Below are 27,821 nucleotides of genomic sequence, written 5' to 3'. Positions count from 1 at the left end.
TTCCATCTCAAATATTCTCTACTTTTACAGATCTCCATCAGTCTTTTCATAGAGAAGTTATTTCACAGTCGACAAGGTACTGACAATGTACGTAGACGAAAACAATTCATTTTTATGTTTGTTATATGATTCACGGAAAATTTTAGGTCAAAAGTGACTGCCGAAGCTTATGCTTCAAACGTCTCTAAGCTTGTGTCATTTTTCGCTTGAAGTGAATATCTGCATGGCAAGCTAAAAATTTTTCATCGATAAAAAATGTTTTTCTTTTGTGCACAGACGTCGCTTATTATCTAGAATTGTTAGTATCAAGAGACTATGAAAAAATCATACGAATACTCGCGTCGATACATTTCATACGCAAACGTTTACGATGTTTCGTACGACGACACTCGTAGGGAGTACGCAGTGTAACTTTTATAAAGTTTAAGGATATCTTCTCGCAAAGTCAGAAAATTTATCAGAGAAAATTTCGCGTTATAAGTTACCTTTTTCAATAGAAAATCTAAAAAAGAATAAAGAGAATTGATTGAAGAAAACTTTATTCAAAAATATTTAATTTCTCAAGAAATTATGAAGGCTAAATAAATTGGATTAGGAAGATTTCTGCTAGTTTACGAGCAGCAATTCTTTGGATTTAAATTGTACTGTTTTGCCGTCTGGGTAACGTCGTAGTAGCTGTGGTTGGCTTGATTAGAAGTAGCTATATACTTGTATTTGTTCATGGGGCTCATCTGTACAGAAAGCAGCACCAGAATTTCCACCCTCGGGTGCTCAGAATTTTAGTTTAAACGCGAGCGTTCTAGATAGTAAATTTCTGTTGTATGGCTGAAATATAGCGCTTGTCCCAGAATTTCACCAATGATCGATCTGCAAATATCAACCTCTTTTATTTCTCTCATTCGAATAAACATATTAATCCAAAGCACCATATCCCACCGTTATTTTAACGCGCTGTATCCGAATAGAATTCTTAATTTAGAACATAATTCTGATTATTTTTTTCGCCTTTTCTTTTAGTAAAATGAAATGCAATCTCGAGTTAATTAGATCCGGGATTAACTTTTAATAAAAAAGGCATTATTTGTCGTGTGTACTCTTGGCCATGGTAGAATTCTGCTCTTGTTTCATTCTCATATATGAAAAACTTTTGTCAAACGTTCGAGTGGAAAAAAGACGTGCGCATAAGAAAAATGCGCAGTGCTATACATATGTCTCTGTAAACGTCTTTGCAGTCAAACTGCATTCAAATCTCCTAATATTCACAGCTTTCAAATTATTTTAGATTTCACAGCATTTAGAGTGTTTTAGCAAGCATTTTTTCGAACAATACTGGTTCTTAATAACAAGTCTTGAATTAATGCTTAAAGTTTTGTAGACCAAAAGACGCCCATTATACTCTAAAAAAAGATCTTTTGTCACAACCTCGCGCGGTGTTCATTTTTTTCTGCCAACGAAATCTCAGTCACGATTGCAATTATTTTCGTAATGAGAGTCTTCGAAGCATACATAAAAATAAGTGCGAACATTGTTTAAAAGTCTGATGGGTACGCGCATAAGGTACGCGACAACAATCGAGCTCATCTGTATCGGCCACAAGATAGCAAAGTAGCTACTCATCGTCGAAGTACATTCATAAGGCGAGCGAAAGAGAGAGAGAGAGAGAGATGGAGACAGAGAGAGAGAGAGAGAGAGAGAGAGAAAGCTCGAAGTGTAATGAGCGTGCGGAGGAAGAAGAAGAAGAAAGTAAGTCGGAGCGTAGCGCGGAGAGTAAAAGCGCTATATCGCGGAGCTTGCGCAGAGCTTGCGAGTGAGAACCGAGAGGGAGGCCGGAGAGCGAGAGAGTAAGAGAGAGCGAGAGAGCCGTGCACGCGGCCGCTGCTAGCGGAGCACGAGGCACACTGCACATCAGCAAATGGGGCCGAGCGACAACTCCTGACGGACCGCGCTGCTGCTGCCGCCGCCGCCGCCGCCGCCGCCGGTCGCTTCCTCCAGACAACCGACGCACACCGCTCTCGCCACCTCACCAGCATGAGCTTGTTAACGCTTGTCATGTGAGTCCTTTTTTCTCTCTCTCTCTCCCAGTCTCTGCATCGGAGTGACTCTTTTTCCCTCGGTCGACCGTTTCGCGCGCCGACGGCACCAGTGTTCGCCAAAGTGACTTTCCAAGTGCGACGTGCTCTTACAGCGTGCCTCCCTTAAATTTCCGATTAAAATTTAAACGCGACGCCGAAACAGCCTTTCGCGTCTCTCGTGATTTCATTACGCCCGTGTACACGCGCGCGCGCACGCGAGCGAGCGCGTTCGCAACGAATTTCGCGGCCTTTCTATACGCGACTGACAACAAAATCCAATTTCGATTGTTTTATTTTCTATTATCCGCGAACCTTTGCTTCGCGCTTGAACAATGCGCGTCCCTTTATATCACTCGAGTTTGCTGTTGCGTCGCGACTGCGACAGTTTAAAAATAAGCCAATAAACGCGTGTCTGCGGCGCCGTGAAGTTCGATCGAACAAAAAGCGCGAATTGCACATCGCTGTATATTTTATTCTTTTGAAAAAAGTCATCAAATTATTACCGTGCGCAATCAACTGATTAAAAAGAAATGAAATAACCACTTGATTTGTCCAGTGCGTAACGATCCCTACGTTGATCTTCGCCAAATGAAATGAAAGAAAATAGGAAGAAATTAATGACACTGTCCAGATCCGCGATGTTTAATACAGTCATACGTCGGTTATACGCGCTACCGCGCCGCGCAAAGTGGACTAATGTGCAGCAAAAGAAAGGGAGATAATTCACCCAAGCGAAGTGAGTGCGAAACGAAACGTAGCAATAACTTTTTTCGTAACGTGTACCAGCACGCTGTTTTTGAAATGGACTTCTCAGGATAATTTGAATTCCCGGCGCGAGCGCGCGGAAGGTTTGGCGTCTTATGTCCGTATAATAAATAACCGTCGCGTAGCGCCTTACATAATCCACTGGAGCTGCAGGTACATCGAGCCGATCGTTATCCCCGGCAATCCGTCTATCTTTTTCCCCACCTAACTCGGCTGTCCCCCCGCCCTTTTTTTCCTTCTCGTGAAAAGAATGCGAATTGATGATTCGATCTCCATATGGGACACGCGCGACGAGAGAAACGACAAAGGATGGCCGGGCGAAAGATTGATTCGAGAACGTACCGCGCGAAGAACGTTCATCGAAAGTTTCTCTTGCTTCGCTAGGGCTTATTTCTTTTCCAATTGACTCTATTCGCCGCGAAAAATGCGAATTCCCCGTTTTTATTTAGCCATTCAAATGAGAGAATAATATACAGTCTGCGGTCACGAGCTGTGCTGTCGAAGAGTACTTTCGTATTTCGTGGTTTTTCGTCTCGCGGATATTCCCATTGTGCAGTATAAATCACGAAGATTTTCGCGCAACGTCTTCCGTTTGCACTAATTTTCGAAAAACTTCGAAACGGCCCTTGAAGTGTAAGTTTCCGTGAATGAAAATATCGAAAGTCGATATTCGATTTCACTTTTTTTTTTCTTGACGTTATCTTGATAAGTTTCCGGCTTCGCCTCACATATTTTTTTGAATCGACGATTCCAAGATTTCACTGGGTTTTAAGCATGAAACCGCGCGTAATTTCAAACATACACCACGAGCTGCAAAAACTTTTCCAGATAAATCATAATTTTCCACCTCACTTGCATAAATTCATTTCGCAGTGCATTCGCGCTTTTTTTTCCACTGCAGAAATATATTATTCGAGCGAGCGCAAATAGAAAGTCGCAGCGCAGGCGAAACACAAAGAAGCCGTGGAGCTTGTAAAGCGCGCGCATTTTGGCGAGCCCTCGCATGAAAAGCATCCGCGGCGCGGCGTTGCCAAACAAAATCTCTTTTCTTCCGGGAGAGGCGAAACCATGAGCCAAGTCCCGCGTCGAAATCCAGCGCTAGGTAAACGGACGGGCGGCAGGTGTATTTCCCTCTCTCGTTCCGGCGACAAAAGGAGATGAGCCGCTTCATCGAGCTTGCGAGCGCGCGGATCTTTGACGCGGAGCGCGCTTTCTTCTTATTCTTTCTTTTTTTTTTTTTCATCTGCCGTAGGCCTATTGTTTGTCGTCGAGGCGCGTGTCTCCGGCGCACGCGGGGGAAAAAACATACACAGTCAGTCTGTCACCTGCACCCTCTGACCTCGTTCATATGCCTCGCTGTCCACACGGCGAAAGCTATGTAGTACAAGGAAAAGAAGAGAGAGAGAGAGAGAAAGAACGAGGTTGCACGAGGGAAGGAAGTTAGTCAGGTGTACCATCATCGCAATCGTTTTGCATGCACTTTGCCGATATAATGCTATTCACGCTCTACGCCATTGGTTTCTTTTTTCTCGAAAGCTCGCCTTTACGCATTCCTGTCAAGAGACGCAAAAGTCTCGAAATCGGAGTCGAAATTCTTACCTAATATTTTGTGGCCGATGTACGTACGGATGGTCGACAATGAAATAGATTAGCGTAAAATGTTATCCTGTAATTGTCGTTACACGAAATTGAATGTTCGGCCAGTCACTCACGGATCCACGTTATACCTATATCTCCTGCGTAGAACTGTACGTTAGACTAGCATTAGCATAACTAAGTTATCTTCTAGGTACAATGTCTACAAGAGAAATGCCATAACAGTCGGATGCATCCGTGCACTGCTAGCGTGTAATCAGAGGAATCCTGATGGAATTAGAATCGAAACGTTGACAGGCAGAGAGCAATGAAACTGATGGTAGTAGTAGCGTATAGAAGTGGTATTATCCGAGGCACGCATCGCAGCTTACGAGGAGCGCCGACGCCCCATAGAAGCAGGCCAGATGTATTGTTATTAGCGAAATTCAACGGAATTACAATCGAAGCGTTTTGACCGCTGTGGATCGAACGCGCGCTCTCGATTGGCCCCTGTGCAACTACGCGCGCGCAGAAATAATCGGAATCACGTCAAACACTCGATTGCCAATCAAATTAATCGGCAATATTATGGGAGTTGCGCGCCGCGCAGCGCGAGCTCTAATCCTTGGCAACTAATATTCTCGTTCGGCGAAATCTGTGGACCGCTGACAAAATCAATTCGAGCCCGTTGTTTCTAACGACGCCACCCGACAAAGCAATTAGAGCTTCATTCAATTACTCAAGTTCCCCTTTGGGGCAAGGAAATCGAGTTTTTTTGCTACTCCCTGCCAAGTACCTAGCGTTTTATCTTCCCTTGTAGATTAGGCTGGAGCAGTCGTGCGAGAGAGGGGAGGGGCTTTCCTCCTCTCGGCAGGCGGAAACCACCTTAACGCTACCGGCAAGCTTTCTCTCTAGCTCTCTCCCTCTCAGTGCGAAAATTGCAGTAATTACGCGATGCGCGCTATCATCGCTAATTTCGACGAGGCAACCCTTTCGATAATCAAATTATATCGAGTTTACGTCGTCAACTATTTACTGCTAGTGCGATACTTTTTTTATTTATATTGGTGTTACCACATGACGTATAAGTTTTGACTTTTGACAATTTACTTAAAATAATTCGTCTAATTGTTGTCGGAAAATCGAGAACTAAGTTATTAACTGTCGATAACACACTTCAATGAAAAAATGTCTATTTCTCAATTCAGTATTGTCAATTCTTCGTAAAAAAATATTTCCATTGTAACGCACACTTTGATTCAGCGCGTCAAATTTCCAATTTCAATCAAACCTGCTTTTTTCTTGCTATCCATCGTGAAGCAAACAGAAAGTCAACTACGCCACCGCTGACAAAGTGTTTGGATGAAATGGCCTAACTACATGTGTACATAAAGCGCACTCCAACACATCAGCAGTTCGCTTGACTCGGCGACGCTGTGTTTTACTACCGACAGCGTTACTTCATGAACTGCGACTCCGTTCACATAATTCAAATGTCGAAGACAATGTTACTTGGCATTCGTATCGAACAAAGTGCGCAATCTCACTCTGTGTACTTAAGTTGCATCTTATGTATACATAGTTTACTTTTAGATTTTCCATCTGCTGTACACAACCGTACTGATCTGACCAACTAGTTCACGTTTGCTGTCGAATGTAACGTTTGATAAAGTAAGACTGATGTATCAATTGTGGTTATCTTTCTTCTATTTTCATCCTTGTAGTTTCTATTTATTAAATGTGTTTATTGCGAAAGAAATATGACAATTGTCCACAAATACTTAACACCTTGAATGCAATATGCTTTTGCCAGAAGTGCTATCATTCAATGGTGCTGACCTCGTTTCGCAGAAAGATATCATTTAACTTTTTTTCTGCGGGGTTTAAATGAAATTAAATAAACTTTTCTTGTTAATTAAAAAAAAATTAAAACTCAGATTACTGAAAACTTTTTTCCTTTATTGTCTGTTACTTATTTTTCTAAAAATTTGAAATACTTACTCATTGCGTCTTGCCGTGCTACGAACAAACCTCTGATTCATACTCTGATGCATGAATTTCATCATTGAAACATTCATTCGAATGCACTTTAAAAAATATATATGTGAAATCAAATTATCTCAATTTTCTCACTCAATATTTTGTAACTTTTAAAAATAACAATAATATAATAGATATGGGTAATACTTTAATATAAAGTGGATTAATAATGTAACTGATCAAGATTGTTTAATGTAACTATTTGACGACTGATGTATTTCGTAAAATTTTCGACTAAAAACCTGTAAAATACCTTGCTTCTTTAAGCTTTGTCTACGACTTCACAAAAAAATGTGATCTCTTTCTCAAACGTTCCTTTGTTTGGTTACAGGCGAAAGCCAAAAAATCGTGGAGAGAAAATTTACTGAAAACCCATACATTTATTCATTTTAGCTGTATATATTAGAATGTGGTATTTAGAAGAAAACTTTTTTAAAAAAATATAATGCGTAATCTTCTTTCTTTTTTTTTTTATTTTCAATTTATAAGAAAAGAAAGAAAACCACCTCTACGCTTTACTCAGCCAAAGTGCTCCTTTATCGGCTTTTAAATTCTTGCATGGCTCAACGTTATTTACTCAAAGAATAGATTTTACATACTCCAAGACGATGTATGCTGGTAATTTAATATCTCGTCGAATAATATCGTTGGAAATTACAGTAAAATCTTGGGAAATCTGGAACGGTGAAGGCATTTAATTTTGGTTTATCATGAAAAAAATGAAGCATATTATCGAGAGCTTTGGAGGCAATGTTAATTAAGGAACAAGACGAAATTGTTTTGACCTGTAGTTGATTATAACGGTAAAGCAACGGTAGCATGTATTCGACGAAAAAAAAAGTCGGTTTTCTTTCTCATTTGCAGAGCTCGGCAATCGATATATCGAATTGCCAATTGAACTTCGGCTTACACTCGTAATTTTGTCACACGGAAACATTAAATGCCCGCGCGCTCTATAAGCCAGACAAGCTTCAATTTTTCACCAGCGGGTAGATTAATAGCAAGTGTAATTTAATATATACTCCAGAGGAAGTGATTAGCAAGCGAGCTTGTACATTTTTTTAAAGGGCACGCTATAACGATTTCAGTGACAATTTTTCAAATACTTCAAAGCTCAGGCTGCTCGTTTACGCGGCAGCTGTTGGCGAGTAAAGGCTCGCCTTGTTGAGTAAATAGGACGCTGATGATAATGCGATTTATTGCGGGACGTTCGTATTTGAGACACGTCATAACTATTTTTCACAGTTAATATGAGCTTGAAAAATATTGTCGAAGATAATCAAAAGTGCGCAAGTGTATGAATCAATTTTCGCGTTTAACGGGAGGGAGGTAATTTTGCTTGAGAAATCAATTAAAATTTAATCTCAGAGCAAACGCACATGGCCTAAGCCATTCTTTTAATTTTAATTTAATCGATCAAGTTGAAAGGTTGATAATGCCAGCTGATTTTTTTAAGCATTATTTTAGCATGATCAGCGGTTTATTCATTAGCAGATCGATACCACAATAATAATTTGACTGCCGTCTTGGTTTTAATTTCCTCGTAGCTATCAGCAGGCAGTTGTATTTTGCAATATTAGCTTTCACTTTATGATTCGCAAATGCTGACCGTCGCTGCGTATTTTCATCATATGTATATTAATACCCACGAATGCGTTTGAAATTCGTTCGATAATTCATTTCATTTCCATTATACATTTAGATTTGCGATATTACTTGTAATGGAATTTAACTCAGGAGGCTAATTGATTGATCTTTGTTACGAACGTTATAACGTGCGAGAGCCGTTTATACGAAATGCCTAGCGAAAATAATGAGAAGCAATTAAAAAGTGACGCGTAGTGGGCTTTGCTTTACTCCGATTGAATTACTAATTAGCGCACCTAAGTTTTTTATCGACCGATGCGGCTATGTAAACGGAGTGCCATATTTAATTGACGGTCAAATTATACGTGTTTAACTTGATTTTTCAGCTTTAACGTATATCCTCACCCCGTTCATACTTGTTTAAATCTTTACACAGCCATAGGTATGATATTTTTCTCTGTACTTACGAATGTAAAATGCTTCGATAATTCCTGATTTTTTTACATTCTGTCGAAGAATACGCAGATAAGTCGATAGCGAGTTTCGATGTGCAAGCTACTTTTTATTAAAGTTGCGGTTTCATTTTTTACGCACACTTTTCAATTGAAAAAATGAATGTATCGTGCGAATTCACATTAGCATTATCTACTTACCCGCTTTCACGGTCAAATTCAACGGATCGTATGTAAATCACTATGTTGGTGAATTATCGTCATTGAAAATAAAATATCTGAAAAAAAAAGAATCGTGTTCGCAGCGATTTCCCAAGCGATACCACAATCAAGATTATTCAATTTCCTCTCAACGTGAGCACAACAAAAACGAGCAATAGAAAAAATTAAACCCTTCGTGAGGTGCGAAATTCATTATCGAGAGGTTGAAAGCGGCGCAACGATAACGAATAAAAAAAAAGCAGAGCAAATGCAACGTGTACGCAAAGGCTTTTTGCATGACGGACGACGGCGTGACGAAAGCCATCGGTGAAGGGCTAATGAGGACTCGTTGAAAGAGAGAGAGAGAGAGAGAGAGAAAGAGAGAGAGAGAGAGAGAAAGAGAGAGAGAGCGATTTAAATTAAAACTTTTTTTCACGCGCGCGCAGCAGATGCGACCACTCGCTTTTCGACCGAAACGCAAACTTCCACGTCAGAGAGCGCCCGGCTTCCGGTATTAAGTTTTGCCAGTGCGACTCGCGATGAAAGCCAACGAGTGTACGTGCTGCTGCAACGACGCGATATCTTTCTCTATTTTTGTATGCGTATACCTATGTATGTATGTATTATACCGACAAGTGGTATCCGTTCGACTTGTTTTTTTTTTTTTTCATTTTTTTTATTTTCGTCAGTAGCCGAGAAGTATTTTTGACATTTTTTTGCCACGGTTACAAAGCCCAGTGACCATGCAGAGCCGTTAATGCGTAAAATTACATACGCGGGTAAAGTGTCCATTTTTCGTGCTTCATGAAAAGAGAAGGAAGTCTGTTCAAACTATTTTCCGGAAAAAACCTTTTCGAAGAATAATATGAAATGAAAACCATGGAGTCAAATAATTTTATACCATTATAACTTCTCGATAAAGCGATAATCGCTAATAAGCCAATTTATTGAAAACAAAAAATGCATTTCTGCGTCATTTAGTCGTCATAAACTGGGAATCCATCGCGCAACTATCAACAGCCGTAATTGTGCCACTGTCGTGTAGTTTATTTGCTTTTCTCGCCCGTTAAAATGCACAACTGAATAATAAAGAGATCAAACGTTACTTCTTACGCTATTAATCCATTTTAACTGAAAATTATATGATGAAAAATGCTCCTTCGCTTTTATTTGCAAATTAACGATAATATTATTATACCCTATAACGTTACGTTGCACGAATATGGCTGTTTTTTGACGCATCGTCTCACAGATATAACGTTTAAACAGCTTCAAAAAATATTCATTATCCACTGATACTTCAATAAAGAATGTTCAAACCATTACGCAAAATTTGTTGTAACATGTTGTTAACAAATTACAAGAACTATGTATAAAGTTTTTATCCCTTCAGCGTCAATACATTCGCTTATAATATACGGAAACGTTGAAATCCCACGATGCGTTCGATTATGGCAAAACTCTTGTACCAGAATTATTTCAACAATTCCAACCTTTATATTTTTTATTACTTTTTTTGTTCGTGTGATATTAATATAAGTACACCTTTTTCTAAATAGAAGTAGTTTCGAATGAGAAATACTTTCATGCCAAGCACAAAAGTACAGGACTAGAGCTCGGCTTACGTAATTTCAATCAACAATCAACAAATGGTTCTTCTAAGTATCTCATTGTGATCCTTAAAAATTTATAGATCCTGAAAGTACATTAGCAGTTCACTGGGGTTGCGTGCGAGAATATTTTATGGTGACTAACTATATTTTTTCTCAAACTACTAGATATACTTTATTCACCTTCGCGATAATAGCGTAATTGGATGTGACAAAAAATTGAATGAGAGTCTTACTTCTACATAGATGTTATATTGGGTGTGGATGTAATACGTACAAAATAAAAAAAAGTACCAAAACTGTTGATCTGATTGAGCTCAATTTGAATGTAAAGATGCGCGATTACAGGAATAAAAGTTTATTGTTTTCGATAAAATTTTAGCTTTGTAAACAAAGATAGCTACGAAATAAGTTTTTTTAAGAAGAAAACAATGAGATAGGATAAGTCGTTTGATAGTCCACCTTCAAAATTTTTATACTCACGTAAAGCTATTAATTTTTGCGATAACCCTCAGTCATTTCAGTTAAGTGCGTATTATTTGATTGTAAGTTTTACAACCATCCTCACTTGAATGATTCGTAAAACTTTGACCAATTGTTAGAAAGGTATTAATTAGTAGGCGACAATTAAAACAAAAACAGTCGTTAACGAAAGCTTGGGTATTTCCATGAATACTCTTTAAAAAAATAAAATTCTTTTTCAAGTATTTTTGAGTCATAATCAAAGCCATAATACACGAACGATTTAGCATTTCAGAAAGTTGTGAAGAATTCACTTTCAAGTGGTAAAACGGCAATTAACAAGAAATCTTCAATTGATGAATGATATTCCAACAATTTTCAGTATCCTGAATCGAAATACCACCAACGAAAAGGGTTCAAAGCTAATAATAATCGACTTAATAATTTAAAGGAAGTAAACAATCTCCAGAAAATATTCGGTGGAAAAGGAAGCGTTTATCAGCCATTGTTCAAGTCGCATTTTTAACGAATCGCAAACTTTCATATTAAATGAAATGTAGTTTATGAAGTCAATAATATTTATTTCATTTATGACAACAGCAGCTGAATTTATAGATCAATATCTTAATCATTTTTTATAATGAGTGTCTATGTACCAAAATTTATTCGTGATAATTTAAAAAAATCCCAATTTGGGCTCAGCAAAAAAGTATCGTGGAGCAAAGGGAGATTAATTATAATGTAACCTCACATTGTTCTTTACAAAAATAAAATTACCGATTCTTAAGATTCTTGATAAATTAAGATCAGTTTGATAAGAAAAAAAAAGCAAAGTAGCGCATAATTTATTGAGCGAAGGAGGCAGAATTTCCTGAAAAAGCAGAAGAAATCGACGACGCAGAGAAGTTTGAAATCCCGCGCATGCATCGCGCCGATGACGTCCATATAAAACCAGTTAAGTTTCCGCTGGGGTCAATTATCGAATGCAGGAGGCTGTAGCGCGAGGCGAGCAGCAGCGCAGCCCGAGGTCGCGTAGCACGCTCGACGAACTGCGAGATCGGCCCACGGGGCGGAAGGAAGCGAACACGGTTTCTCGCTTTCGCCCACACGTACAACCTGGAAGTCGTCGCGGGGGCTCGTAAATAACGCGCGAAGGCCGCTCACGTATACGCGCCGTGGCTACTTTCGGCGAGCGGCGACGCGATTTCGCCGGGCTCTCTTTCGCCGCGCTTCCTCGGCCCTCGCTCGTCCTTGGTTCGTTTGCGCGCGGCGCTGCCGCCCAATTGGAATTCTCCCGACGGAGAACCGGGCTTTACGTGGTATCTCTCGCGGAGCGTTGCGGCCCCGACAGGTATTTACACTGCGTGCAGGCAATTTCGTGGCTTGTTCCAGAGTTCGCGAGCTGCTCTAACACTAAGCACACGCTGATGTATCGTTGCTCGGCTCGAAAAATTGCTCGGGATGAATTTCCGAGCTTTTAACGAAATAAATAACGCTTGCGGCTGTTATGTCTTTTCTTTCGTTTATTTTGGCACGGATAAAGCATGCCGATTCTTTATCGCTTGCCATTATCAAGCTACGTTGAAAAGTTATTACGTGTAGCGTTTGTTCACGCATTCGAGATGAATTCACGTCGCGCGAATATCGATTATCCGTTGCGCTTGATATTTTATTTGATTGGCAAGCAGCCACACAAACGATACGCACATCGCGCGTGTGAACCTTCTGCTCTCTGCATGTCCCGGGAAATATTCAAGAATTATTGCCACACGAGAAACCACGTGCACCGATGTTCGTAAGCCATGACGCATACGGTAAGGCCAAATCAAAGGGAGCTCTACAGAGCCTATATTGCTAGGTATTGTATTTTCATCATTGTTTTGCCGATATACTTGTTTTTTTTAATCGACAAAATACGAGACTCGTACGTCATGACGCGCAATTGTTTTTGTTGAGGCACAAGCGTCCGCTATTAACAATGACGCGAGACAATCGCTCGAGCTCGCCGAATCGGCCACGGGAAGGGATTCCCCGGTGATTCTCGCTGATTATTGCTCTGGAAAATTCGCTAATAGCACCCTCATCCAACATCGCTGCACTCGAGAAACAAAGACAATGGGCCAATCAAGTTTGAAAACGGCACTCCAGTCGCGCATTGAGAAAAGCCTCAGCGCCGAGCGACGGACGGCCAGGCCCTCGGCGCTATACGTATATACACGTAAAGAGGAAGAAAAAAAGAGCCGACGTAAGGGCGTCGATGGTCGAGATAGCGCTACGGGGAGGGGCATGTAAAAGTGTGACAAAAACGGCAACGACCGAACGAGTATCGCTGCTGCCGCGTCGCGCAAGAGAAGGACTCTCGAGGGAGGGCTTCGATCGGCCCTACATACGCGCTCGTTTGGGAGGCGCTAAAGGCGGGAATGGGAAGAACAAGAATGAGAGAGAGAGAGAGAGAGAGAGAGGCACACGAGAGTTGTCGCCGCATAGCTTACGTAACTCCGGTCGCCACGGCAAAGTCGTCGCGCAGGCGTATGCGCGCCAGCGTCTGTGTACCTAATGATATCGCGGCGAGGTATTCCGGAGAGCTCCCGCACTTTCGTCGCGCGGCTTCGACCGCAGGCCGTTGGATTCTTCGCCAGATTGACAATTTTCAAGATCCTCCCGCGCCAAGCAATCCCGGCATTGCTGCTGTGTACATTTTCGTTTTTGGTTTATACGTCTGACTTGTCCTCGACTATGTCTACTGCGCAGGCCGAACATTTTCGGGATTTTCTATTTCGCTGAATTCCTGGCAAATTAAAAATGCTTATCAATATCTACAGTAAAAGCTGCAGTACCTGTCGTTGAAAAGAACCAGAGAAGGGCTTTCAATTAGGGCTAATCTCTGCGGCGCGCAAGTAGCTCGGCGAGTATCTCCAAGCCGATATTTCGATATTAATTCGTTATTCATCCGGGCATTGCAAAATTCAAGCTACCTCAACGGTATATCGGTATTTATTCGTGATGCACGTTTGTTACCGTACTTACATACACAGACTTCTTTAGAGTAAATAAGACGACAATTAAGCATTGATATCATTGAATCTAACCTCTAGCATTCTGATGGTAGCCGTACGAATTTCTTTCTCAAATTTGAGCATGATTTATTTTGATATTCCTTTGGCTGGATTTCCTACACTTTCCAATATAACTTTTCAATCAAAAAAAAAAAAAAATGAAAAGTCGCTCGCGCGGCACAAAGGATCACGGCCGCCGAAGAAACCAATCTCTCTGCCACTGAACCAAGTCTTTTTCAGGCTGGCGGCTGTGCTGTCGCTACCACAAAGTCACTCGGCGAGAAGAAATCGCGAGGCTTCCGCTGTGAATCTGACCGACAGCTTTACGGAGCCAGTGACGATCGGCAGAACGCCACGTGGAACTGTCAACGATATTGTGTCGCGCAACATTACGATGGTACTGGAAAATCTTCTGATGAACTACGAAAACAGTCAACTGCCGACGCACGGAAAGGGTGAGTTTCGTGCCCGGAACAACTTTATTAGAATTTCCAAATGCAACGAATATTTTCAGACTTTCTTCCTCTTTTTCTCTGAGGATCAAATAGATTTTCAAATAGTAAGCTTTGGAGAAGTATTATCCGGCTTACGGACAATTCTACAGCGGCTAATTAATTAAACAAATCTCTATTTAGAGGTCCGTGATTAAATTTGAAATGCCCTTAAATTATTCAGATTACAATCTATTGATTATATAATCACAATAAATTAGATTTTCGTTGAGTGATGCATAACAGAAACATCGAGAACCACTTCGCAATATTCGGTAGCGTCAAATCCATACGATGTCTTTTTAAAACTTTACAAAAGCGTAAAAATTAAAAATTAAAAGAATTCCTCCCGAGTGACAAGTTTATAACGCGAGTGCCTTATAAATCTCCGACAAAACGTGGAGTTTTGCGCGTAGAAATGGCATAAAGCGAAAAACAGCCTCGTAAAAACAAAGCTGTTGGTCAAATGAAAACTTTCAGATCCACGCGCAAAGCACAAGCTCGAGCCATGGGGTAAAAAAGTTTACGTGCTTCTTGTTTATGGAATGGCAAAACAAAAATAAAATAAAAAAAGAGCGAGAGATTCATCTCTCTAAAAACGCACGACACGGCGAGCAGTGTGGGACGTTCTTTCGTTGCTTCGAAACTGAAAGCATACGCGCATGCCAATCCTAATCTGTGCGCGCGATTCGCCTCAAAGGATGATTTTGCGTCTCGCGAAATTCCGAGCCTCGGCCGTAATTTACCATCCGTCATCTTCTTGTCGGCGTTCCTCGTCTTTGTCTTATACTTCCGTTGCCCTGCCACTCGTCTTTGCTCCACATTCTAGGGTGCGCTATTTTTATTCTATTTTATTTGTTGTCTCTGACATTCCCACGGAATGTTTACGCGATGTTCTTATACCGTGGTCATCGCATACACGATAAAATTATTACCAAACTTGAATATGCAATTGAATATTTTCATATACTACTTTTACGGCAGAACACCTTTCGCGATACGATTTAGTTACCGCAATGTTTTATTCATTTCACGAACATTCTCCATAAAATTTGAATTGCGAAATTTGATCGGCTTATACTTATAATATCGCTATTAATTTATGATATTGTGTAAACCGTTCCAAGTAACTTTTAAAACACACCTATGTGTGCTTTTTCTCAATTAAATATTTTAATTAAATATTAAATATTTTAAATAATGTAATTTATACTAGTCGCATCATGCTAGTGCGCAAGTCTATCTTTATTTATTTGTTGTTCGAAATTTGAATTCGATAACACATCGAAATGGAGCGTTTAAACTTCAAGAATAACGTATAGGTTAAGATCTTTTAATAGTGCAAAGTAAATTACGAATCATTACCTGGTATTTTTAAATTAAAAGATTATACTACATATTTTTCCATCGGCGAAATATGCAAAGGTGTGATTATGTTTGTTCTCCCCGTTTGGCGTGTCAAGCGACTATCTTCGTATCTGCATCATCGCCTTTTTCGTGTCTGCTGCTGCGCGTGCGTTCACCGTCCTTCTTTTCGCCACGAGCTGCCTTCGATACGGACATTAGAGTGATACGAATTGGACGCTAGCCAGAGCGACGAATCCTACGCTGCACGCCGAGTAACTCCAGTCTAACCATCTCGTGGCTGTCGCGGAAAAAAAAATACAACGACACACTCGCAAATAGCACTTTGAAGCGAGAACCATGAAAACGCGATATTGGTAGTATGTGCAAGCTCGCTGAGACGAGTTGTCGTCGGTTGACGATTTGCTTTTGTTTGTTGGCAGCAAACATCGCGCGACGTGCACGTGCCTTCTTTTTCGCTGGCGCTCTTTTTGCTTTTACTTTTTTCCTTTCGCGATCGTAATTTTTTTTATAAGTGCGATTGCCAGAGATGGTGGCGCGCGCGGGCGCACGTATTTGTTCGTCGATTGCGATTGTAATTTGTCTGCTCGCTCTTCCGCTGCTAATGTGCGAAACGATTTGGAGATCAGTTCGCTAGAACAAATCCGCGGGTATTAAGAATTCCAATCGATGCGCGAGATTTTTTCACGCTCGATATGCCCTCTCGTCGATTTTCGAACGAGTTCTTCTATTTTATTTTTTTGTCCGATGAATGAACAAACAAAGCAACCGGCATCGCGTTACCGATGAATAATGTCGTTCGACTTTTTTTGCAGGCAGACCGACCATAGTGAAAACAAACATCTACATCCGTAGTATGGGTCCCATCTCAGAGCTCGACATGGTGAGTATAATTCTTAATAAGAAAAACTTGCCTTCTAGCGGCGCGCGGTCAAACTCAATTTACAAACTGATATAACAACAACGCGGCGGTGAATATTCGCAACGGAAGTTTTTCTCCGCAATTAACGAGCTCAAAACTTTGGTCGACGCTTGGGCTTCCGAAACAATTTGCATCGTTGAGAGAGGAGGTGCAAACGTCAGGGCTCCCTTTCTCCCAACGCATCGGCACATATATATGTATGCCCGTTGGCCTGTCACCTCACACACACACACACACACACAACGCGCGCGCGAGATGACCGAGGCATTCGCGATTTCGCAAATTAATGTTCCCTTCGACGCCGAATAGTTAAACGCGAAAAATGCGCTCGGAGATCGCAGGAAGATCCCTGTTCTAATTTAAATAGTTGCTCGTCTGAATTTTCGTGCGGCTTTTCAACTTTCAATTAGTTTTACGATTTTTCGGAAAAAAATTGATATCACGATTCTTCAGTGATATGGATACGCCCATCGTTCATTCTATCGACCAATGGCACAAATGAAAAGCACAATTTGTCCAATAAATGTTTTTCTCTATCTTTTTTTTTAGAAGACATTATTGTTTAAGAAAGGGTGGCGGACGTCGATTTTCTCTGTACTAATAAAAGATACACGCGTTTTAATTATCAGGATTATTCGATGGACTGTTATTTTCGGCAATATTGGCGCGACTCGCGCCTCAGCTTCCTGGGTCCAATAAAGTCACTGAGTCTGAGCATCAAGATGCTCGAGAGGATCTGGCGGCCAGACACTTATTTTTACAATGGGAAACAGAGCTACGTGCACACCATTACCGTGCCCAACAAATTGCTGAGAATAACTCAAGAGGGTGACATACTCTATTCGATGAGGTTTGTTTTTGCATTTTTCTCCTGCTTCGACGCCTTTTCTATTCTACTTGTGTTCTATTTGCCTCTCTCATCTATTCTGTTTCTTTCATTGTTCTTCTTTTGTCATATTCATCATGGAAAACTCATATTTTTCACGGAATCGACTGACAATCACATAAAAACTCGAAAAAACGTTATTACGGTACTGGTACTAAAACAATTAAAGTTCTTTTCACAGTATCTTTTTTTAGAATCAATTCGTCAATCTGCAGAAAAACTTCTTCATCTCCCCTTTCCGATTTAATGAAATTACTTTGACGCGTTCTGTTCGTGAAAGCCTTGCTCGGGCGCGAGGGATAATATTTTAACTGACCGGATCGTGTATTCCGAATTTTTAAATTAACACAACAAGAGCACAAATCACGATAATCGTAATAAAATTCTTCCTTGGTGAAAGTTCAATGCAATACTGTTTTAAAAAAGAAAATGTGCACCAGCAGTGGAAAGTCGAGAAAAGTTAAAATTCGTATCCTATTACGACGTCGATCGCGACAGAAATCTACCGACATCAGTTTAAGCGGGAAAATGAGAGCTGATCGAGTTTCTTTGTTAGTTTGAAGGGCGATTGAACCTCGGTTGTGACCAGAAAAGCAATAAGTTATTAACTTGTGTAGAACCGGATAGGATAAATTTTGCAATGCTTTGTAGATGGACATTAAAAAAAGTCGCGGTTGAGCTTACTGCTTGATCGACGGTGATGCCTGGTAGCGATACGCGACTAGTTTGTTTAAAAAAAAAAAGCGTGGGTGTCTCGTGCTTACTCGTTTATAACGAAGGACTTGTGCAATATCTTAGAATATGTAAAGGTTTCGTAAGGTAAAATTTAAGTTCCATTAAGGTTCTAAGTTCTCAGGACTAAGTTGGATTTATACGCGGCGTAACGAAGGTGTGCCACGTATATTGTCCGAAAAGCAAAATCCACGTCTCTCGTCTCGTACTTGAAATTGTGTAGTTACGGTGAAGCTGTATTGCACGCTCGAGCGAATCAGCATGCTACGTCGCACGGGCGTTTGATTTAGCTTTATAATGTTCTCCATTCCACTGAGCATTCAGCGAGTAAGAATTGTATGTATTGCGATTCTCGCTAGTTGGACTCTTGTTGCGCGAATTAATTCATCAATTTCAATTATCCTTTTCATCGTGGTGATAAAAATTCAAACGATAACTCAAATAAAAAAGCTTGTTGTAAATGATATTCACGTACGTGGCATAACGACTAGCTTGATTGCAAAAAAGTGCATCTACAGCGGCTTTTAATTAAGCCCTTGAGGGCTCATAAAAAGAAAGGCTCCTTGGTTATTCACGGTGCGGGGTGTATTATTTGTCATATATCGGGTCGCTCGTCGATGAAGGCAGAGTCTAGAAGTCACGTGCGCGCACACCTTAAACGTTCGTGCTGGCAATACTGGATTGGCGTGCTGCCTCCCGCTCACCTTCCCCGTTGCACAAGCGCTGAATCTGTCTCTTTGTATGTCCCGCTGACGACACAGACTGACCATCAAGGCGAAGTGCACGATGGACTTGAGGAATTTCCCGATGGACCGGCAATCCTGTCCACTGATTCTCGGCAGCTGTGAGTAGATCCTCTTACCCGTATGAAATTGTTTCGCCCTGCGAGAGGCAAAATTAAGAGACGACGTGTCTCGAAAAATTAAGACCGGATGAGAAGTCTTCGTGCTCTTTATCTCCGCTCCTCGTCAGCCGGGGGCCGGCGGATTATACGGGCCGTCGTCGTCGTCGTCGTTGTCGTCGTCGCCGCCGCCGCCTGTCGAGCGAGGAAAAATTAAGTCGCAAATTGCATTGGGCTTAATCAGACGCCAGTTCTTTCGTGTTTAGAAGTGGGCCAGTGCCTTTATGCAAAACTATTAAACGCCCCGATGAACGCCCCTCGAGCTCTCCGCGCCCAGGAGACGGCTAATTAAAAGTTGCCACGGCTGAACTGCCGCCGCTGCTTTTGCTTACCTTTGCCGGCGAATCCGGCCGTAGTAGCCCTGCCGCTCCACGAATTTTCCACCGAATCAGAATGGCTTCTCACTGACAGATGAAAAGAGAGAGAGGTGCGCTTCCTCACTTGCAAACGTTCGTAATTAAGAAAATTGACAATCGCGCGCATAGACTGCCGATTAAATTGATCCAATTTTTCGCTTCGATTCTATGCCGCGCGCTTCCTCGCTCTTTTATTCCAAACGTTTTCTCTAACTTTTGCTATTCTTCCATCCTTTAGTGCTATCGTACCTTGTTATTCCTATACTTCGAGCTTTGTCATACCCCTCCCCCCCCCCCCCCCCCCGTGCACAGAACTTTTCAAAGATGCGCGTTTCGCCGACCACAAGTTTGCCTCGCGAACGGTAAGAACGTCAAAGAAACGCGTAATACCATTGTCGCGTTGGAATAAGTATCTTATAACAACGCGAGCGCAAATTTGCTTAAGTATCGCAGCGTCGTTTTACATCGAAAATCTTATCAAAAGTGAAAGCCAAGGCTGCGGAACGAAAGCCGTTACGCGCGGGCGCTCAGGGTGCCCTTTCGTCCCGCGAGGAATTCCTCGACAAACGCGCTCGCGCGACGAATTTGGGCGCGACGCGGCGACGCGCGCTAGCCGGTATAATCCGCGAGTCGGAAAAAATCTCGTCTGCGCGAGGCGCAAGAGGGATAATACGAGGAAACAGATGCGCGCTTGCACCGAGAAAATAAAGAAAAAAAAAAAAAAAAAAATAGGTGACAAACTTGAGAGAGAGAGAGAGGGAGATAAAAAAATAATGCAAGAAAGTCTGAAGATCCCGCGGCAGATGTATTCGCGAAAGAAAGGATATTAGCTCGCGGTGCGAGCAGGGCGGAAGGGAAATTCATTCGGGCTGAAAAGTTTTGCCAGCGAGCGCGCACAGAGGCACGCGTACACGTATAGGGCAGGCTGTGCGCAAAAATGGATTACGAACGCATTCGCGCGATGCGCTCCTCCCCCCTCCTTCCAATACTCGCGGAAAAGCACGCGCAGGAATATCCAAGTTTTGCCTTACACCCAACTCTCCGAATATCTCGCCTTGCTCTCTATAATTGAGGTTGTCGTACGCGGTGATCTCGAGCTTTATCGCGTTTTTAAAGTGATCGCCGTGGCGTACTTCCAGCCGGGCTAAGAGGATTTATTATACGCTCGACGCACCTTATAAATCAGGTGAGAGGAAAATTAATTCCGAATGTGCGACAATGTAGTCTCATGTTAAGGAGCGACGAGTGCTATCGTTTGTCTTTGAAAGTCATGAATTTGATCAGCATCTCTCTAACGCGAAAGCAAATCGTCGGTTATTCAATGATCGTCGCCGACGAGGGAAAAGAAAATGTTACCCATCTTACGTGGTTCTGGGGAAGAAACAATAACAGACGGTAACATCTGGTCTATCGCGTTTTGGACAAACAGTCCCGGAACTCGAGCAAAGAGCAAAGATAAGATGTCACTTGATAGGTACGACGACACGATTCGTTCGCTTGCGAAGGCTTGAAAAAAGTTTGCTCCGCGATCGGGAGAATCGATGAAGATCTCGCGAGTGCGACTCGCTCGGGAAATCCATTACAAGAGATTCAATATAGCGCGGGCTTTGGAAATGAAGTGGCGAGCGCAAACAAGAATCGAGGCGCGAATGAAAGAGCCCGCGGGCTATTAAATTTCAGACGCTTACACGTCCGGGCAGTTGGTGTACGAGTGGCAGGACAATTCCAGCGTGAACTTCGTGCCGGGCATGGCTTTGTCGCAGTTCGACCTGATGGGCTACCCCTACAGGAATCTGAGCTTCGTTAGGCGCGAGGGCAAGTTCTCCGTGCTCCAAGTGTCCTTCAACATGCAGCGCCACACCGGATACTTTCTCATACAGGTGAGTCGTCCGCGTCGCCGCGCTAACGCGAGCGAGATGTCGCGCGCGCACTCGAGCCGACGAGCCAATGGAAATTAAGTGACAATGGGGAGCGCTGGGCGCCGCGCGCGCCGCACGCGCCGCCGAGTCACTCAACGTCAGCTCTCATTCGTAGCTCCGTTCCGAAATTAATTTGGCGAGCCTGCCCAAGGCGGCAAGCTGGCTCGGGATGACAGCGCACAGCCTGCGGCACGCCGCGCCAAAACGCGCGAGCGCTCATTTTACAGGCAGCTTTGCTTTTGTTTGCCCCGTCGCCAAGGTCTACGTACCGTGCGTTCTGATCGTGGTGCTCAGCTGGGTGTCGTTTTGGATTCACCGTGAAGCGACGAGCGATCGAGTTGGCCTAGGTATACTGCGACCAAATCGTGCTGCCGCGCGCGCCTGCCCCGGACGGCCGTCGCTCATCGCGCGATTTCGTTGCAGGAATAACGACGGTGCTCACTTTGTCGACGATTAGCCTGGATTCACGGAAGGACCTGCCCAAAGTCAAATACGCCACGGCGCTCGACTGGTTCCTGCTAATGAGCTTCGGCTATTGCATCGCCACGCTGCTCGAATTCGCCGGCGTTCATTACTTCACCAAGGTTTGTGCAATTATTTCCCTTTGACGCCGCCGCTCGAAACATTGTATCGCGGCAGTTTCAATTCGACCCGAGGAAAAAACATTGATTATCGCGGGCCAACGGCTCATTTCTCGTGCCGCGACGGATTTGCGTGCAGAGGGCTGCGCCTCAAAGGCTTTCAAATGTCCTCCATCGCTTATTCATGGAAACGCGAAAACTTTCAATAATGCCCAAAGAAAAAGCTCGACTTTCCTATTGCCCCAACTTCGTGTAACGTTCTAACCTCTGGGTCAAATTAAAAATAAATTGCTTCTCCGTTCATTAAATATCTTTCTTTCAACTTTTTGTCGTCAATCTTTCATCGCGCTACGCGAAGAACGTCCTGGCTTGGAAAACTCTCGTAGCTCACTATAGGAGGCAGTCTTGTCGAGATGGCAAATCAGCTTATACTACTCAGGATATAATATTCAATCTTTTTTTCCTGATAAAGCTGATAATGGTTAATTGCAAGCTTGAAGCACGTAGTTTCGTCGACGCACGACTCGCGTATGCCAAACGTTTCCGCAGCATCAAAGTTAATTGGGAATCCCGCAAGGCTCAGATATGGCCCTCCTTCCAGCAATAATAATAATAATAATGATAATTCTAATTTAAAAAATTTATCCCTGCGGAAATCTTGGGGTGGGAAAGAGAGGGCTGAAGGTGGAATATCGTCGCTGGAGAAAGAAAGAGATCCGGCCGCTCGACAAGTCAGTTAATGCGCAACACACAGCGAAATCGTAATTGGTCGCTCGGGCGCACTTAGCAATGACTTTACGAGGCGCTTCAACATGCAAATTCGAGATTGACTGGCGCAGGTAGGTAGGGGGAAGCACATCGATCCGCGCCTGCGCTTCGCCGCTCACTTGCGAGGCAAATTGACTTTAATTCTGACGACGACGGATTTTGATGGGGTGCAGGCGCTCTCTCTCTCTCTCTCTGCGGTCAATTTGTAAGCGCAAGCGACAAGGACGTGCACGCCCGTGCACAAGTTTCCGCGCGCTGTCGTCTATATCGTTGTCAACTCCCGCGTGCTTTAACCACCTCGCATTGTGAGAACCGAGCGTACGTTTTCAAAGATGCACGCCGAGTCGGTGATTGTCCTCGACGATGCGTCTTTTAACAAGAGAACCAGCCGCGCAGATTGATTCGTTCAAGTAACGGTCGTTGAGACGATTCTCGTGGACGCGCTTGTTGTCCTTACGACGGTCCGCTCTTGATTCCCACGAATCAACGAACGTCACAAATGACGTCAACAATGCTAAGTACAAGCGCCGTGAGATCAATTACGATTCGATGACGAAATGAGAAATTTTCAGCTCGGAAATTAAAAAATTAAGAAAATAATAAATTCACCGTGGCGCGTTTTAAGAGTTTTCGTAACCGTCGTAATTCGAAGAGGCGTTAAATAACGAATAAAATGGAGGCATAGCTCGACTATGAGCAGCAAGCAATGAACAAGAAAAATGATTCGTTAATGACGAGTATCATACATAGAGGTTTGTGCGTGTCAGGTCGGCAGCGGCGAGTTCCCGATCGAGGAGGAGTACATCGAGCCAATAACACCGGGCGAGGACGAGGAGGAAGTGGACAGCAACGAGTGGGAGGACGTTGCCGGCAAGCCAGCCACGCTCGTCCCGAGCGACGACGACGACGACGACGAGGGCGGCTTCACCGCTGCCACCACACTCGGCTGCCCCGAGAGCACGACCTCGAGGAAACGCGGCTCCTCGCTCTTCTGCGCTCTCTACAACGTGAGCCCCTGCCGCGAAGCGCGAACAATTTTGCCAGATATCGCGCCCCGCAAGCGCGTAATCCTCTTTTCATTCAATTACACTGGCGTGGGCCACGTGGTACGATTAATTTTTACACGAGTCGGACAATTGTAACGGGATCCCGCTGCTCTCTTGTGCAGTAGCCTCTTGCGAAATTAATAACAGAGGCTAATTGCAGCTCAATTTTCCATCAGAAGCCTTTTCGAGATGAGGCTCGCGCGCGCGCGTTGGACTTCAAAGTGAATCGCACAAATATAGCAGCACGAGCCCTCGCTAATTAGCCGAACAATCGGGACGGGAGGAGAGAAAAAAACCAGAGAGAAATAGGATGGGAAAGATTTATTTTTCAGTTGAATTCCAACGAAAGTGGCTTTGAATTAATCGGCAAGGCTGCGCTGATAATTGAGCGCGCTCGAGAGAGGAATCCTCTCCTCGCGCCTGCCAAAGAAAATCGTTAAGATCGCCACGGGAATTAAGCAGCCGTCGTCGCTCTTATTGTCTCGGCCGCTCCTTCCATCCCTCGCGCGCGCGCGTTTCGACACAATTCCGCGGCTTAATATGCGGGCAGCAAAGCGTGATAGCGAGATAAAGCCACGTAATTAACTCGAGGGCGGCTGGGGGAGGGGGCCGAGGTTAAATAAAAGCGCGTGGTTTTTCTTTTTTGTCGTCGTTGAGTGGCCGCGCCCTTTTTTTTTTTTACGTTTGATGCACGAGCTGCTCGCGAATTAACGAGGCTAAGAGTCGCTCTATGAAATCGGATGATGTTGCCCGGCCACGGCCGCTTTCTGCCGCTCTCCCTTCACACCGCACGCGCTTTTTTTTGCTCCGTCGAGCACTTGCTATCTCTCTCGAGGGGCTTAGCCCGTTCCGGCTATTATGCCCCAGCGCTTATAGAGTTTTTGCATTTTGATCGGTGCGCGCTCTGTTTGTGCTTCGCTTTTTCATTCCAATGATTTCTTTCTTTTTTTTTTCCAAACTGGGAAAAAGTTCCGTGACTGAAAGTCTACGTTTACAATCCGATTTTTTTCATTTTTTTCCAAACGAAATAGCACAAAGAGCTCGAATTAGCTTTGAGTGTTGTTTTCCAATCGTTCTTTCCATACTTTCCGGTTCTATCGTATGAGAAAGCGTTTCGCGAGGGGAATAATAATACTCGAGAGTGAAAATCGTTGTAGCTGATTCTCGTTTGCCGATAAGCTGTTCGATAAAAATCCAGGTGAGAATAAAATCAGGATATGGATCTTAATGTAAATATAACGCGAAAGTGATAAGATGCCTCGTAGAATTGACATCGAAATCGAGCAAGTCGAATAGACGGTTAACGTAGTTTGACGGAAGGTGCACTCGGCACTCTCGGCGGAGTGATTACAGAGGACAATGCAAGGCGCACGCGATGACAATCGATTTTGATCGACAGGATCAAGTGTACAGCTTGCCAGAGCCACGACGATCGATGACTATCACGGTAAGTAGCAAGCGCTCGACGATGGAGAGACAAACGCAAACCGAGCTCTGGCTGCCCAAATGGAAGCAATTTCTTTACTGCCTCGTGGGCGACATGGCATTCAGGTTAGTTGAGACTAACGAGTCGAGGTGATTTCGGAGAGCACGCGCGCGAGAGGCACTGCCGGATAAGATTTGAATAAAGTCGCGAGAAACGCCGGCCGGCCGTGTGTTTTGCGCGACGCTCGCGAAAAAAAATCGTACACGAATGAATGAATGAATGAACGAACGAATGAATAAATAAAAAATAGAAAGCCCCCTTTCATTGCCGTAAGCACAAGGCATCTAGCTATTTTGCATTTTCACCGCAAGCAGCAGCATCTTTACAATCGCACGTGTATACATACGTTTCCATGCTTACGCGTTCATTCAACCTTGGAGATATCGAGCTCGATAAAACATTGTAATAGCGGTGCAAACAGCGCAAGCGCGACGCCGTTGTCGCTCTGCTTCTCTGAATTCCGACTGGCTGATTTCTCGATTTTTACATCTCGGCGTCGTTCAAAGCAGCCGACTCGAAACACGATCGGAAAAATCAGATATTCGTTCGGGATTCGCTCTTGTCTCTAACGCTGTTGCGACTGTTCTGTTGGCGCGCAGAAAGAGGCGTCAGCGCGAGGCGGCGGACGGTTGCCGTAAGCACGGCAAGCGAATCGAGAGGTACATAAACAGCGTGTCGCACATCGATCGAGTGGCCAGGGTCGTCTTCCCGGCGTCCTTTACTTTCCTCATCATTTTCTACTGGATGGTCTACGTCACCTACCAGGAGGAGTTCAAATGGCAGGACCCGCCGATGGGCGCCGCCTCTCACTGAACACTTTTTGTGATACGTGTCTCTTGGCGCTGACAATGCCTGGACAATGTTGCGACGGTAACGCTTCGGTATTTATTGCCAGAAACGCCGAACAGAAGCGTACCATGTAACACCAACACTTTTCGTTTTCTCAATTTTTGTTCTTGATCACACCGTGCATTAATACTCGGTGTACCTTTTTCTAATCGACTTGAATAAAGCGCATATGGCTCGACGTTGTCATTGCAATGCTTTTTTCTCTTGTTTATTTCCTCGAACGCGAGACGCGAGTGGTGCCGTTTTTCAAGTTCAAAAGAAACAGAAGCGAGCGAATTGATTTTTTGTCATCAAGCCATCATATCCTAAAGGATGCTTTTCGTTCAGTAACGAGCAAGCAAGCTGATAAGTTCGCTTAGATGTTCATCGTCAAGAAAATATATGTGACTTTTACCGAATTGTGCAAGTACCAAAGATAATAAAGATGACTTTTCGATTAAATAAACGCTTACGCGAATATTTTCTGCTCGAATATAGTTAGAGTGTATAAAAGTCAGAGAAACGGTGAATTATAATGATAATTGTAATATATTTTGAATGTCGAATGGATTATATAAACATTACAACAAACGCATTATAAATATGAATGAGCTTTGACTGGAATACTTAAAATCCAATAATTTATCATTTTTAATAAAACGTATTCAATGAGTTCAACGAAATATATGTTACGTACATAAATAAAAAAAGCTGTTAATTATTGAAAATATAAGTCATAATATACATGGTTATTAATGTTTTAGACAAAAATAAAAAGTATTTTCACTTTTACTTATCCTTATTCCACTTTCCGTTGTGTATACACTGTTGTATTAAAATAATCGATTTTCATTAATACCAGAATAAAATATAATAGCGCAATGTAAAGTTATCACATGTTGAAAAAACAAAAAAATACCGTTCCAACCTTGTAATTCGTCTGGAAAGTGTCATGAGTGATGCCAACTCGACCATAGCATTTTTTCAAGTTATTACAGCAAAGTATATGTATTTTTAATAAGTTATATTCAAAACTTTATGCTTCGAAATAGTGCAAATAATTTTGAAGACATTTTTGTCATTTTGACATTTTAACCACTGACATATAAAATTTTAAATTAGGACACTGCAAAAAGAAATTTTAAAATGAGCAAGGAGAATCCGATCGAGTTGTCGTCGTGTTCCAGTCGAGAGTCGTAAGAAACGTCTTGAAATCATTTTAAAATTACTTCTAAACAGTTTGAAAACCGCAGCACAAAAGTGGTTGCATGATTTTCAAAATTTATGTTTTTAATGTTTAGAAGCATATTCAGTTTAGCTGGATCGTGAAAGCTTCTGAAGATGATTTTTTTTCTTTGGTTACGATGATAATATCGCAATGTCAACAGTTTGCATATTTGGTTATAAAATGGAAGGAATGTTTTATTTTTGCTGTGAAAATGTAGTAAATGAAGCAATTGAATGGGAATGGCCAAGTAAAGCTATAAAACAGCGCGGCAGGCATTGCACCCCGTTTTACAAATCGAGAGTTAGATTTAATAGAAAAAGCCCCGCGGAGAGCCGAGAGAGAAAGGGAAACGAGCGATACTGCGTTGAAAATGAATAGCTGTCGTTGAAAGCTCTCAATAATCGAGAGATCGCTTGGTCGCAAAACAAAAAGAAAAGAAACGTTGGGACGTAGGCTTGGCGAGTCGTCGGAGGCGGCGCATCAAGGGTTCAG

General features: G+C 42.8%; 1 protein-coding gene across 3 annotated transcripts; it reads left to right on the top strand.

The window, feature by feature from the left end:
* The first annotated feature begins 1,776 nt into the window (after window positions 1–1,776).
* Window positions 1,777–26,857, top strand: LOC131663244 (gamma-aminobutyric acid receptor alpha-like). Of its 3 annotated transcripts, none has more exons than XM_058933536.1 (11): window positions 1,777–2,051; window positions 14,061–14,275; window positions 16,492–16,559; window positions 17,228–17,448; window positions 18,978–19,060; window positions 21,154–21,353; window positions 21,652–21,739; window positions 21,816–21,976; window positions 23,509–23,805; window positions 25,187–25,338; window positions 25,873–26,857. In XM_058933536.1, exons 1-11 carry the CDS (start codon window positions 2,029–2,031, stop codon window positions 26,084–26,086), a joined length of 1,722 nt encoding a protein of 573 aa, XP_058789519.1. In that variant the 5' UTR covers window positions 1,777–2,028; the 3' UTR covers window positions 26,087–26,857. The 3 variants fall into 3 exon arrangements, with proteins under 3 accessions (XP_058789519.1, XP_058789518.1, XP_058789517.1); XM_058933534.1 differs by having other exon boundaries at window positions 1,781–2,051; window positions 23,509–23,748; XM_058933535.1 differs by lacking the exon at window positions 14,061–14,275.
* Window positions 26,858–27,821: the final 964 nt, after the last annotated feature.

Source organism: Phymastichus coffea, unplaced genomic scaffold, assembly GCF_024137745.1.
Source record: "Phymastichus coffea isolate CEN01 unplaced genomic scaffold, Cenicafe_Pcof_1.1 PCOF00031, whole genome shotgun sequence".
Taxonomy (NCBI): domain Eukaryota; kingdom Metazoa; phylum Arthropoda; class Insecta; order Hymenoptera; family Eulophidae; genus Phymastichus; species Phymastichus coffea.
The sequence above is the reverse complement of the archived record's forward strand: the minus strand, read 5'-3'. Positions and strand labels throughout refer to the sequence as shown.

Bases quoted from the DNA above. Each gene is read 5' to 3' on its own strand.
- LOC131663244 (XM_058933536.1), top strand. From the start codon at position 2,029: ATGAGCTTGTTAACGCTTGTCAT. The intron at 2,052-14,060 runs GTGAGTCCTTTT...AGTCTTTTTCAG, and splicing joins AGCTTGTTAACGCTTGTCAT to GCTGGCGGCTGTGCTGTCGC. The intron at 16,560-17,227 runs GTGAGTATAATT...TTTAATTATCAG, and splicing joins CCATCTCAGAGCTCGACATG to GATTATTCGATGGACTGTTA.